This window comes from Ambystoma mexicanum, chromosome 6p (assembly GCF_040938575.1).
Source record: "Ambystoma mexicanum isolate Mex_15411 chromosome 6p, UKY_AmexF1_1, whole genome shotgun sequence".
NCBI lineage: Eukaryota > Metazoa > Chordata > Amphibia > Caudata > Ambystomatidae > Ambystoma > Ambystoma mexicanum.
The window spans coordinates 1,463,360,693-1,463,374,737 of NC_090935.1; the positions used below are offsets into that span (position 1 = coordinate 1,463,360,693).

The window sequence follows — 14,045 nt, forward strand, 5'->3', positions numbered from 1 at the left end:
TCTAGGAGGCTCAGGTGTGTAACCATGAGGCTTAGAGGGGTAGATGTAACACTGCGGAGACCATCCGCCTGTACCATAGGGCCTGCAGCCACTTCCTAAGGGAAGGGGACTGGAACCTTCTTGCAGTGCCGACTCTGTAGGTGAGGGACCCGAGAGAGGCCCTGAGCCCGAATCCAAGATGGCCACCAGCCTTTTAGGCTCCGCCACATGCTTGTCTGCCATCTTTGGGCCTGGTGCCATTCCCTCGGATGGAGGGCGCGCAGGCCCTGTGCTGCGTGCTGGCTCAGACATGGAAGGGCACTCCTTGGCCCTAGAACTTGAAGCAGGAGCGTCGTCCTTGGAGATGGCTCTGGTAGGCTCAAAGCCCTCATCCCGCAGGCCGGTAGACAAATCCACTTGCACAACGACCTCAGAGTTGGCTCTGGTAGACTGTGCGCCCTCAGCTACTGAGCTGGTAGCCATTTTGGATCGTGCTTCAAACTGACTCCTGGAAGCAGAACTTGATGTTCCTGTGCATCCTGTTGCAGAAGAGGAGGACGAGCTGAATCGCCCCTCTGTGGACCACCCGGAAGAGTCCCTTGGACCCTTGGCCTGGGAGCCGGTAGCCATACCAGCCTTGGTTCTGTCGATGAAACGCCCGGAAGAGCTCGTGGCCCCTCGGCTTGGGAGCCGGTAGCCTTAACAGCCAGAATCTAAGATCCCCTTCAAAGTGAAAACCCTCAGGAAGGAGTCTCTGTGGTGAGGGTCCTTGCTAAACAAAGGACCTAACTTGTCCTGATGTTGGGTCCCAGCGACAACCTCTTTAAAATGACCAGCAGGAGAAGAATGGAAGATCTCCCTCCAGCGGGCAAGACAATTCGTCAAGGCTCAGTGACCGAGAGCGCTGCAAGCCGTATAAGCATCCCAGTGGTGGTCGGGCCCGAGGCACTCAAGACAGAGTGCATGGGGTTCCGAGGCCAGGAATGAGTGATTGCAGGATGCATATCTTGTGAAGTCTCCTGCAACCTACATGCTGTGGGGCAGGCAAGACACTGAAGAGAGGTGGAAAAAGATTTTAAAAACTAAGAACGGCGAGCACACAGAAAGCTAAAAAAGCTTCCGTGCCTAGCTGCCAGGTCTGACATCGTCCGTGCGGAAATAGGGACTGGGGTGAGGTGCCAGAGGGCAGGGTCTCGGAGGCCTTCTCACACCCGGGGTTGCGTCCCGACATGCTGTACTAATTTTAAAGAGGAAGCTCAATTTTTTGCTGCCAAAGGTTCCGGTACTGTCCCCATGTTGGGGGACGCCCATGTGTATGGAGGAAAGGGGACGGGACATATGAGTATGTATATTATACTTGTTGGGGCTAGCCTTTGTGTAATGTCATGTACCTCAAATACACTCAGCAGACAGGACTCAATCATGGCGCATGCTATTATAGAGTTAATGGAACCGATTATATCTTGCCAGTGGCGAGTTTGGGACAGTGGCCCCATATGTCTAGGTATGTGCCCCCTGCCCTGCAACCCCTCCAGCAAAGACCGGATTCAACGTGTGTGACGTTCTTCAATCTGTCACGGGTAAGATACCATCTCAATAGCAGTTTAAAGCCCTTTTCGCTATATGTGGAGCACTGTGAAGACTTCTTATAATACCTGTCCCAGCTCTTAGCCCAGGATTTGTCAGTAATTACTGTCCCAAAGTCGTTATGCCAGGAAATAGTGTATGTGGGAAAGCTGCTATTTTCCCTCGAACAGAGACACCTATATAGATCAGAGATTAGGTCAGCGATACTAGCAGAAGGGAATATGAATTGCTCGAATTCTGTATACGGACGAGTTGTTGCTGCCTGGTTGATGTAGTGTAGGGCTGAGTGTCTCAGTTGGAAGTAGAGGTGGTGCTCCTTCTCCAGAATTCTGATTGTGGTTTGCAGGATTTGAAAGATCGAATCTCCACCTGAAAAAATAAGTAATTCCTACACTCCCTTGCTCCAGGTGCAGAAAATCAAACTGTCGTAAGCCAGGGAAAGATCAGTGTTATACTGCATCCTAGTGAAGGGATCAGGATAGGAGGTGAGATTGTAAGTGTTAATGAGGTTGTCCCAGACCCTAATTGTAGTTCTGGTGGAAGGAAGTTCGCACATTGCCAGTGATATATCCCTACGGGGAAGCCAGGGCATACATCTGAGGCGTTTGCCAACAAGAGCCTCCTCCAATGCCTTGCAAGCCTTGGGAGAAGAGGGATCCAGCCAGTCCCTAATGGCCCTCAGCTGAGTTGCTTAATAATATCCCAAGGGGAGTACCAGACCCCCTCTGTGCCCTGGATGGAAAAGAGTTTTCCCAGATACTCTATGGAAGTACTTTTTCTCCAGGTAAAGGCCAACAACTCTTGCTGGATTTGGTTAAGAGATTTCCTTGGGATGGGAAGTGGCAGAGCTTGAAAAAGTAGAGGAATTTTGGTCAAATATTCATTTTGATAGCTTAGACCCTGCCCAACCATTACACAGACGTGAACCTTTTCTTAAGTTCCATCTAGGATAGTTGCTGTTGTATACGGAGGAGCAGTGAGTAGTAATAGTGACCCATAAATAGGAGATGGATCCTTATGCCCATCAAAAGGGAGTTGTGTACTGTAGTTGATGTTACTGTTCTTGGGGGATATTTAGGTTCATTGCGTCCTATTAATCCAGGTTCACCCTGAAGCCAGATATGGCCTCATACTCCCTGAGAAGCCACAGGAGTGGTGGGAATGAAGTGGCGCGTTAGGCATGTCAGTTTGCTTTATCCTCATACGGAGAGGCTCTGCCACTAAAGCAAAAAAGAGGGGAGACAGCAGACAACCTTGCTGAGTCACCCTAGTCAAGGGAAATCTATTCCACATAAAACCGTTTATTTCAAATCCTAGCATGGGGGTTGGCGTTTAAGGCAAACCTCCTTTGATAAAGTGCTCACCCAAACTAAATCTCGGTTATAATGCACTCAGGAAGGGCCACTGAACTCGGGCAAAGGCCTTTTTTGCATCTAATGTCAGGACGATGGCTGCCTTCTTGGTACCGCGAGCTAAGTCAATACAATCAACAACTTTCTGCACGTTGTCCGGGGCCGACCTTCCTGCGATAAAGCATGATTGTTCTGGAGCTATAATACCAGGCAAGACCTCCTCGGGTCTGTTTGAGAGAATTTGTGCATAAATGTTTGCGTCAGTATTTAATACCGCAATGGGCCTATAGGAGGAGCATTTGGTTGGATCTTGCCACTACTTGTTTGTGAGAGAAATTTGCACTTCGGAAATTGTGTCCAGGACCCACCCCATTTCAAACATGTGGGCTGGTATTTTTCTTTCTCTCTTCCCCTGATGTGAGCCTGGCTCCCGACCCCGCTTGCCTCCCCACGTTTCATTACTCTTGTATTCATTAGTTAACACAGTGTTCCAAGCTGTAACAGGAGACAGGCCTCTCTACTCTTAACTTCTCCAAACCTTCAGCTCTGGAACTTGCCTACTTCTCTGCTATGAGCTTGCACTGGCGTAAGACGCCCCTTGCATACTTTATGGCTGTGTGTGGTGTGTGCACTTAAGCGAATGAATGGCTTTCATGTGGAATATTGCAGAGCCCCTTTGTGACCTAGGGAGCATTTACCAATTCTGCCCTACATTTTTGTATGAAAATTAGGCATTGCACATTTTTCTTGCTCTACTTTCAATAATGAAAGATTTGATGTAAACAAAAGTGATGGCCTGCGGCTTAGAAGCAAGCATTTCTTTCACTGTATGGCCAGCATCCTATTATTTCTTAGCATGGACTACAGCTGTAATGTTTTCTTTTGTAGGTTGTGTACACTGTTCCAAGCAAGCTTTCAGTGTTAAAAGGTACCTTTTCTGAACGGCCTTTCCCTGCCAACCTTGTATCTTGTGGTAGGGAGGGCAAAACTACTGCTCTGAAGCAAGCCCTCACCAGCGTGCCTTGCCCACAGCAACTTCCTTGCCAACCAGGGCCGCTTGAAATGTAACTTTCATTTGTTTGATTACATCACTTAATGCAAGTACAGTGAACTGATGACAAACCATATGTCGAGTCATGCTTCAGTGACTCGTGTATGCATTGTTTTGTGGAGTATTCCATGCGGTTCTGTCTCATTAACAACTGAAATTGAAATGTTGGAACAGATGTAATTAATAGCAAAAACACACAACACACGTGATGATTTCGTGGGTACAATACAAGGATTGGGACAGAGTCTGCCCGTGTTCCGATATTTACCTTTAGAATAGGAGCCATGAAGACCGATAGACCGGTAAGGAGGAACACAACTGTCCCCGTCACTCTTTGTTCCCTGCAATTAAATAACACCATTACAATACATATGGCATCATCTACTCATTCAAAGGGTCACCAATTAGGTTTAAAATAACAGACTACAGATTTAAGCCATGGACAGACTGTGATATCAACATGTGTTCAGCCTGAACTAGCAATAAAACAGGACCTTTCAGCCAATGCTCGGGTGATCCACAACGGACACATGAAGCCCCCTGGAGCAGGGGTGGACTGGGAACCAAAACAGGCCCTGGACATCATTTTCAAACTGGCCCCATATTACAAATTTTCAGCAAGCCTAAAACTTTTCCTATCAGAAAAGAACAAAATATGTAACCGCACAAAAGAGTGCCAGGGTGCAGTGGCCTGCTGGGAAATCTACATAGTTTTCGATAGGCCAGTCCCCCCCTGCCCTCGGGAAGAGAGCCTCTGTGGGTGCAGAGCTTGTGGATGAAAGTGCTGCAATAGCACCGGCCTGTCTGTGCCGAGGTGAAAAGGCAGTGCACTGTGCACGGTCCAGGCACCATATGAACAATGACTTCAACAATGCGGCTGTGAGGGGAAGCATTCATAGAATTCAAAGACTTCCTCTCTGCACATGTGACCACACGGTTAAGACAACTGCTCGGTTACACTCTCAGAACATACCGTCATCTTTCATGGGAAAACAAAGACACAAATGTGTCAGACGTGCTGACGTTTTCCACCCGGTATTCTTGAGCCTTAAATTAATCTTCATGGCAGAAGAGGAACAGCACACCTCCCATTTGCATTGCATCGGCTTATTTCTTTTCGACTATGAGGTGGCACTGATCTACCTTGAATTCACAGTCTGTTTCTCTTTGAAGCTGTTTTGTTATGGTGGGGAGTCCAGAAGCACTCTAGGAGACAACTGCTCGGGACGTAATGTGTGACGCCAGCCACTAGATACCTGGAGGACTCGGAGACGAGATGTAAATCCTTCCTATTCTAAAATATACTCCACCAGAGGTCTCCTCGACACTATCGCCACCCCTCTCCCATACACCACACCAATCCCAGCCAGTCACCTCGAAGGAAGCTGACTCAAACAGTTCCCTTCATGCTCCGGTAGGCAGCAGTGTGAAGGATCGTGGCCAAAGAGCATGACGCCGGGCCCAGATAGGCACCGATGCCACACCATCCTTATGTTTGTGTTCAAGTACCAACAGAGACAGGCTAAGAATTCTAAACCAGTAATCATGTCCTTGGGCATATCCTTCAGAAGGGCCATCAACCCAAATGTTAGGGTGTGCAAGAATGAATGCTTGTTTGTCTAGGTGGGAACGTGCTGGGTCAGATCAATGAGTTCTGGTCAGGAAGAAGTTGCTACTACTTGGGGCGAATCCTGTGGGACGATAATTGCTCCTATGAGTGATGAAGAGGGGCACATTATGCATTTAATCAGAATGCTTTTGGACAGTGGGTTGGTGTGGACATTCTTACATGATCACAGATGGAGAGGGGAATTTAACTTTCAGTTGTCTATGACCTATAATGGTCACACTAGTAAAAAGAAAGAGAAACACAGTTCCCAGAATTCAGCGTGTGAGAATTCACTTCTCACACTACGGAAACAGCAAATCCTGTAGATTAAGAGAGGCAGATTAAAATAATTGTATGTCATCTCACCTTTCGCCACACTTAGTTTGGATCCCTGATTGGACATTTTCTTTTTGCTTCAAACTACAACCAATAAGCTATGCAGATTGCTCTATAAGAATGGGGGACATAAACTTCAAGGGTTACTGGCGGTCATGAGAGCAATACTGTCTTATTCCTGCCTTATAATTATTCTGACCACCGCTGCAGCAGCCAAGGAGCCATGGGGCTGATGTGTTTTCATGAAGCCCTCTGCCATCCCTGAGAAGCAGTGCTTGGACCAGCATGTGGGCCCACCCTTTGTTCAAGGTTTGCTAGCCCAAGTCATGAAGTCCTTATAGAAGACCAGCAGCAGTTGTCCAGCAGTTGTCCAAGGACATAAGCAATTTACCTTAAGGGGTTTTGCCAAAAACGCAAAGGCACTGCCCATTGCTGATGCTAGGGCAGGAATTGTGCTGGACTTTCCACTTTAACTGTAACTGTCTACAGAAAAGCAAAGTATGCTACTCCTACAGGGGCTCATCCATGGTGAGAATCCCTTTTATCATCTAGTACAATCAATCTTTTTGACTCCCTTGCACTCCCAAAAGAACCCGCGGGGAGTTCCTGCCAGTGACTTCTGTGCTGCTCCAATGACCTTGCTTCCTTAATCCCCCTCCAGCAATGCATCCTCGTGCCAAGGGAATTCCTTTCAACTCAAGAGTTCCTCACTGAGTAAAGCTGTAGGGCCAAACCAAGGGCACAGAAGAGACTTCCACAACTGTTTACTCTTTTTGGAATACACTTTATACATCAAATTCTTTACTTCTTAGCTGTTCTGGATTGTGCTTGTCATTTCTTTGACAATCAAGTAATTTTCTAGGGCTAATTCTTAAGCTCAGTTTAACAATAAAAAAAGATCTACCTAAGGGAATCTTTTCCACACCTTTGTGAAAAGATGAGTTTAGTTGCGGAAGTTCATATACTGAGAAGTTTTACCTTCTCTTCCACTTGAATCTGGCTATGACTTCTGAACAACATAATTATATAATACTTTTCAAGAGGTAATGAGAGGTAGCATAGAACGAGTGTCACTAGAGCAACCGCCAGTGTCTGCATTATTCCTGTGTATCCAAAGTGGCAATCAATCGCCATAAGTGTGGTTCGTAGGAGCCACCAGTGCGGAGTAATGCCTGTGGGAGAAAAGATATTCTCTGGAAAAGATATTCACTCAGAAGGTCATTGATTTCTGATCTAAAAAATAGAATGGTTATGTGACGGAGGAGTGTATTATTAACCTGTACATTTACAATGTTGTACAAATCCGTTAAACCTGTACATGAATTTCGCTATAACTTTTAATCTGGCAATTGTATTGTTAAGTATTATGCGCTGTCTTTATGTGTTGTTTTCATGTTTGATGTTTTTATAGATTTTTATCAGTCTAAAGCTTTATATGATATGATTAATCTTTTGGAGAAAATTGAATCTTATCTTGCAAATGTATACATCTCTGAATAGTTGGTATGAAGCTAGGTTTCCGTGACAATCCACAAACACTCAATGGCAGCTCCATTTCGCTGAGCTTTTAAACTGAAGATGAGATTCATTTAGAGAAATTGTTCTTCCACCAGGCAGTGGCTATGCTAAAATGATGTCTGCCACTCCAGTCAACACACCAGCAATGATTCAAATAAGCCTTGCAGTTCTAGCACTGATCTGAGTAAAAGACTGAATTATGAGTAGCATGAGTTAGACAAGATTTATTTTTAAAATTGTGCTATGGTTAAATATGAGACCTTACATAAACACCTTACAAATATATATTCTAAAATACAAGTACAAATTCGTCATTGAGTATTAAATAAAATCCACAATTCATGTCAATGCCACATTTAAAAAAAAGAAATCATTGAGACCATTCATTGAAAATGATTCTAATAATAAGAAGCACTCAATTCAGAAAGGGAAAGACAAATGTGCTGTATATATCTCAAAGTTGCTAATATTAGGGCAAGTTATTTAGCCTCGAAAATGTGTTGCCAACACTCCAAAGAGTTTATTGATGGATGAGGGGCTGTATACACTTTTGCCAAAAAATAGGCTTCTTATGTAATCAAAATTTGAACATTGCAATAATACATGAAACAAAGTCTCCATTTCAGACACCATGAAACAAAAATGACAGGTGCGGTAAAACCGTACTCTACCTGTTCTCGCCCCCAGAACTTCACCCATAGGTAATACGTTCAATCAAATAGAACAGCTGCGAGGGCAGAAGGCTGACATTCATCATAAATGCAAGCAGAGAAACTAAATTGTACGGTCCCTACACACGTGATCTGAACCTGGGGAACAAGGCCTATTCATCCTGAGGCAGACAGAAACTGTTGTTCCCATCAAAATGAAGACAGAAGATGCAGAAATGTAACACAGAAAAAAGCTGGAGGCTGAAATGTCCTTGCTCAGGGCCAGAGGAGTCAGAGAGGTGGTAACATTGGTGGGAGACAGGCGGGACCCTGGAGCCATTCTCTCCACCCATCATTGTGTTCACATGCTGGTTAATTTCCCAAGTTGAGAAGGCTCCCTAACCTATATGGCCAGGCCAATCAGATCATCTATGCCCTATAGGACAGTACATCTGTCTATACTGTTCACACAATCCCATCTCGCCTAAGCTCGAAAAATGTAACTTTTGATTGTGATGTAATGATTCAATCTATAGCTACGGTGTCTCTGTACCCTTCTTACCCACCATGGGGTGTTTTTCACCAACTTTGCCGATGACACCCAATTAGTGATAGAACTTAGTGGATGTTATAACACAGACAATATCAGGATTGCTGATATCTATAACACCATTGAGGCATGGATGAAGATAAACTGTCTATGCCTGAATGGAAGTAAGACTGAGTTTATGATCTTTGGATCATCCCAGGCCAGGTCTAAAATTAACTCAGATTACGTCTCCTTCAGCATTAGAGATGCCTGCATCTCGGTATTGAGCAAAGTTGAAACACTAGGTTTATATCTAGAGTCGTTTCTAGGTGCTGAAGCACATGTGGCACATCTGACGAAAATTTGGCAATACTATCAGAGACTACTTAAGTCTATTAGACCATTCTTGAATGAAAAAAACTGTTCCATCAGTGCAGGGGCCACAATTCTCTCACAACTAGATTATGGCAAAACCCTGCTGGTAGGAGCCAATAAGGGCTGCCTCCGGCAATTCTAGACCATACAAAACAACGCAGTGAGAACCATCAGACGCAAAACTAGAAGGGAGCACATAGATCGAAAGTCACTCCATTGGTTAGCCCTGGCGGAACGTATCTCTTTTAAATCGCTGACCATTGTGCACCGTTGCATATACGGGGAGGCCCCGGCTTACTTGAAAGATCAAATAAGTCCATACAAACCGTGCCGCCCGTTAAGATCGGAAGCGCAAGACTTGATCGGACACATTAGCGCTAAAACAAAAAATGGGCTTGGATGCTCCTTTGCCGGAAAAGCAGCTCAACTATGGAATGGATTACCTTCCCCTCGATTGGAATCAAACTACCTAGCTTTCAGAAAGAAACTAAACATTATTATTCAGATAAATGATTAACAAATTGAGATGATCATCCTGCTGTCTCTTCATCCTTATTGTTGTTCTTGTCTGGTTGTATGCGCCCTGATGCCTGTAGGCTTTGGTGCACTATAAATAAATAAATAAAATAAAAAATAAAAAAATGGCAGAATAAAACCTTGCTACCAGCCTGTAATGAACTGAGAGTGCATATGGAAGCTGCAGAAATCTGTGTGCCTATCCATGCTTTTGAATCAATAAAGCAGTAATTTGTCACATTGCTGCACTCCTCTGTTGCTTGGGCACAGGGGATTTCCCTTAAGCTAACCTCTGGTTTTTAATTCCGCTTCAAGGATGTGAAGGAGTCTGCAGCTGAGTTATACTGTATACATACCATCCACAGTAACTAGCATTTCTATGCTGTCTTATTGGAATGTATGCTCACCCTCCATGTGTCTGTAATGAAATAACCTGTGATGTGAGGCTGCCACCCTCCCACCACATATGCAAACTCAACTCTTTTGGGTACGTCCCACTCAACAAAATAAATGCCTGATATTGAACTCCATTTCACTCCCTGTGGAGACTCAAGAGCTTGAGAGGTGGGTGTGGGCCATTAGCCTCTTAGTATGCTTTCTACTCAGAGCTACCCCTGTGACCAGGAGTAAGTGCCCTCGAGAACACTTTGCCTCTCATCCAGCGACCCCAATAACCTGGGGGGCCAACTTCAAAACGTTGTTCTCAAGGGGGAATTGTGATGGAAAAGTTTGAAGACCACTGGAAGAGATCTATTCACACTATAAAAAGCAGCAGTCAAGTCTATTGAAAACGCATAGACAGGCATACCCTCCCCCCATGGTTAAATCCTGCCCCTGCTACACACGCAGGACAAAGACATTTAGAGATGCACTTAGGTTCTTGCTAAAATCTGTCTGGAGGGGATCCACTAGCATTGTTTTTTTTAGCTGAGGCCTCCAATTCAAACAAAACCATACTTGTAAAGATTCTACTCCCTCCAACTAACAGCGTGATTAGTCTATAATTACTGGGGTTCAATTGATTGCCCTTCTTCTAAATTAATACAATATAAGCATTGGTCCAAGATAAGGAATACATTGTGAATCAAGTATCTGTCTGAAAAAGCATATTCAATATCCCAGCACAAAGTCGTAGTGAGTTTTTAAAGATGTTGACAGACAGTCCATCCGGACCACACGCTCTGGAAGATTTCATAGAAGTAATTCAGTTTTCTATATCTTCTGAATCAAAAATTAGTTCCCAAGATATCAACTTGGGGTCCCAATTCTGTGGTGGACTCAATTAACTCAGTGATTAAGATACTCTTTGGAAATGTGATATCCAAATAGATTCTGAAACTGGTTAGTCAGGCATGATTCCTGATACACGGTAGCCCTATTAATCAGATTTATTTTATTGGTTTTTTAAAACGTGCCTAATACCATACCTGGGTTTGGTTTCTAAGCCCGGATCCGGGATTCGAACCTCTGTCGCTCGGTGTGGTCTTGCTTCCAAGACCAGCCCATTGCCCCTGTGCTATCCTCAATTCCTCCTTCAGATGCCAGAAATTATTCAACTTTATATGCGCAAAGATATTTAGCATCGTTTCATTTTGTTATTGGTGAGCATTATATTTATATACTTTTAGCCAGTTCTTATGATTCTGTTTGAGCTTCCTACACAACAGAACTCGTTCCTCAATAGGAACAATACCCTTAACAAGATTGCTTATGTTGCACACCAATTTACCCTTCAATGTGTAAGTATGTCAAAAGGCTTATTGAAAGGCATCCTTAGATACTTAGAGAAAGCGGCTTTGTACCTCAGCAAGTTGACCATTATATTCTGAAGAAAGTTACTAAAATTAGTTGTGGAAAAGCAATCAAACCTGTGCTCACTATCCAAAGGATCAACACAGGAGGATTCATTCCTATTAAAGCTATTAATTAAGGAATCTTTCCAAATATTTAACTCAGTTTCATCTTCAAATTCGCTAACGCAGAGACTATTGGTCATACTATTGGTCATAATTTTAAAGCAACATCAGAACCGCCTTATGGTCACCCAGGGAAGTATCAATGACACAACATTTCAAGCAGCCCAAAAATATGGAGCAAAATGCCTTACTCTTGATATTGCCCTCAATGCTGCCATTGAACGTTAATAGAGCCCATGTATCTAGGAGTTCTACAAAATACTCATGCTACTCATAAGTGAATAAGTGTGGAGAGTAAGAGCGGATCCCTTCAAAAAGGACTGGGCAATAGTGATTGAAGTCTCCTGCCTTTAGAATGCCACTATTTGACTAAGAACTCAAACATAGACAGATTAGAAGAGAAATTAGAACTCAAGTTAGACTGTGCCCCCCGTTTGGTCTGTATATTTGTATTGTTCCTAATTATATTGATTTAATGTCACTTTGTATGTGGTTCATGTCAAGCACACGAGTAAGTGCCTACCGGTCAGCCTCTTTAGTGGCCTTATGCAATTTCTGTTTATAAAGGTCCCCAGCTTCGATGTTAGCTTGAAGAACAGGTGAGGCCTGGAGATGTTTCTTGTTTCGAGGGCCAAGCTGCGATAAATGACTTGAGCCATGTGCAGGGCTCTAGCCTAATGGTGTTCAAACTGGGGGGTAAGCCCCATTAGAGGGGCCCATAGGAGTGTCCATGTGGGAATGCGCCTGCAGCATTTTGGTGACTCCACCAACAGTTGTTTTACTCAATGGGGTGACTCAGCCAAAGAAGTTTGGAAACCACATCTTTAGATCTATCCTGAGGCGGTTTTGACAAGGACTCATTCGGGAAAATAGGAACAAGCTTGCTATAGTTATAACGTACTCACTTCTGTACGGCTTTGTCTGCTTGCTTTTACCTACTTTCATCACTGGCACATTCCTCTTGGATTACCCTAACTACCATGGCAAGGATTTCATGAAAGCTAGAATGTATGTGATAGATGCTGTGATTTCATACGTTCACATGCTATGCGCTTTATACTTGTAAGTAGTGAGGAGAATTGACAGAAAGAAAAAAATAAAACAAAGGTCTGCCACTGCAGAATGGGAAATTAAAATATAAATATATATTTAAAGTTATGCACTGGGGTGATACATTGTTGCGAGGACATTTTGCGGAGAGCTCTTGCTCTAACATACCTGACTCCCAAAAACTTTGGTTGCTCTCCGGGCGCTGATGTCTCTGTCTCCATCTTCAAGCTGTCGATGTGTGCAATGGAGATGACGGTAGCCGCGACATACCAGGGCAGAGCCATGAAGGAGCACACCACCATGAGAATCGCCACCCAAAACAGGTCCAGGTGATACCCTGCGCCTTTCTACAGTGGACAACAAGGAGAATACCAGTTAGCCATGCGATGCTGCAGGGCACCAGGGAAAATGTGCCTGGTGAATTGGGCATTGAAACTAGATGGGTGATAAAAGACACAAAAAACACGGATAGGAAGATTTGTTTGTGAGAAAAGTGTAGAAATGTAGGACACACAACTCTTAAAGCTAAGTGCTAAGTTGTTGTACCAGCCCTGGATAAAGGGTGATATTCTATGTTCTGTATGGAAATAGTTGTCAGTGTGGCTTCAGTAATTTAACATGTGCCATTGTAGTTGAAGTACTGCTTAAAATAGACGTTCTTCACGCATGAAGATAATATATTATTACATTCAAATGTTCTATCAATACAGAGTGCAATCCATCATGCTAACAGAACTATAGCTGTGTAGTGCTACAGAGCTGCGAAATCAGGAATAATTACAGTATTCATTAACAACACAGCTAGGCTTATGTTTCCCACTAAAGATGATTAAAGTACAGTAAATGGGTGATAGCACTTAACCACAGAGTGGCCATATTACAGATTCAGAGCACAACATAATTCAGAGAAATTAGTCTGTACCCACAGCCTTTTTCTGTGCCCTCTGCACCTGAGGGTAGAAGTGGGCTGTGAAGAGGAGGACAAAACCACAATATTACTAGGCCTTGTGACATTCAGATCACGCAAGTGCGGGTAGCTGGGACGGGAGACGTGCCAGAGGGCATGGGGAGCGGAGAAGGGCAGGTAGCTCAATAAGTGCTGCCGGGGGGTGGCTCATAAGTGCTGCCGGGAGGTGGCTCATACATGCAGAGAGACCAGGGAATGTAGGGTTGCAGATACAAACCCTTAAGTGCTGGGGCAGCCCGGAGGCAGTGCAAGGGCGACTAGACATGCAGGAGCCTGGGCCCGAGTTTCGGTGGGTGGCCAGGTGACCAGAGTGCAAAGCAGTCAGGGACATCAGCAAAGGAGAGTAAGAGAGAAAGCGGAAGCGAAAAGGAAGGTCTTGAGTTGCTTCTGGAACCGGAGGTGGATCTGCTCAAGTTTAAGAGAGGCAGGGAGGCTGTTCCAGAGGGAGACCCCAGCCGAGAAAACAGATCTACCCCCACCCCCCAGCCCCATTGTCTGCTTGGAGAAGCGTCTGACTCTCAGAGAGTTGGAGGTGGATGAGGGAGGGCTCGAGAAGGAAAATGTTAAAATGTTAGGAAGAGAAAGTTGAAGGTAGTGCGCTCCCAGGCCC

At 44.5% G+C, this 14,045-nt stretch overlaps 1 protein-coding gene across 7 annotated transcripts in view; it reads right to left on the bottom strand.

The window, feature by feature from the left end:
• SLC4A4 (solute carrier family 4 member 4) overlaps window positions 1–14,045 on the bottom strand; it is a 1,258,962-nt gene that overhangs the window by 116,598 nt on the left and 1,128,319 nt on the right. For all 7 annotated transcript variants that reach the window (XM_069626273.1, XM_069626270.1, XM_069626272.1 and 4 more), the window contains 2 exons: window positions 12,637–12,815; window positions 4,238–4,310 (listed from right to left, as the gene is read on the bottom strand). In XM_069626273.1, coding sequence (XP_069482374.1) covers window positions 4,238–4,310; window positions 12,637–12,815 — 252 coding nt within the window. The remainder of the gene's footprint in view (window positions 1–4,237; window positions 4,311–12,636; window positions 12,816–14,045) is intronic.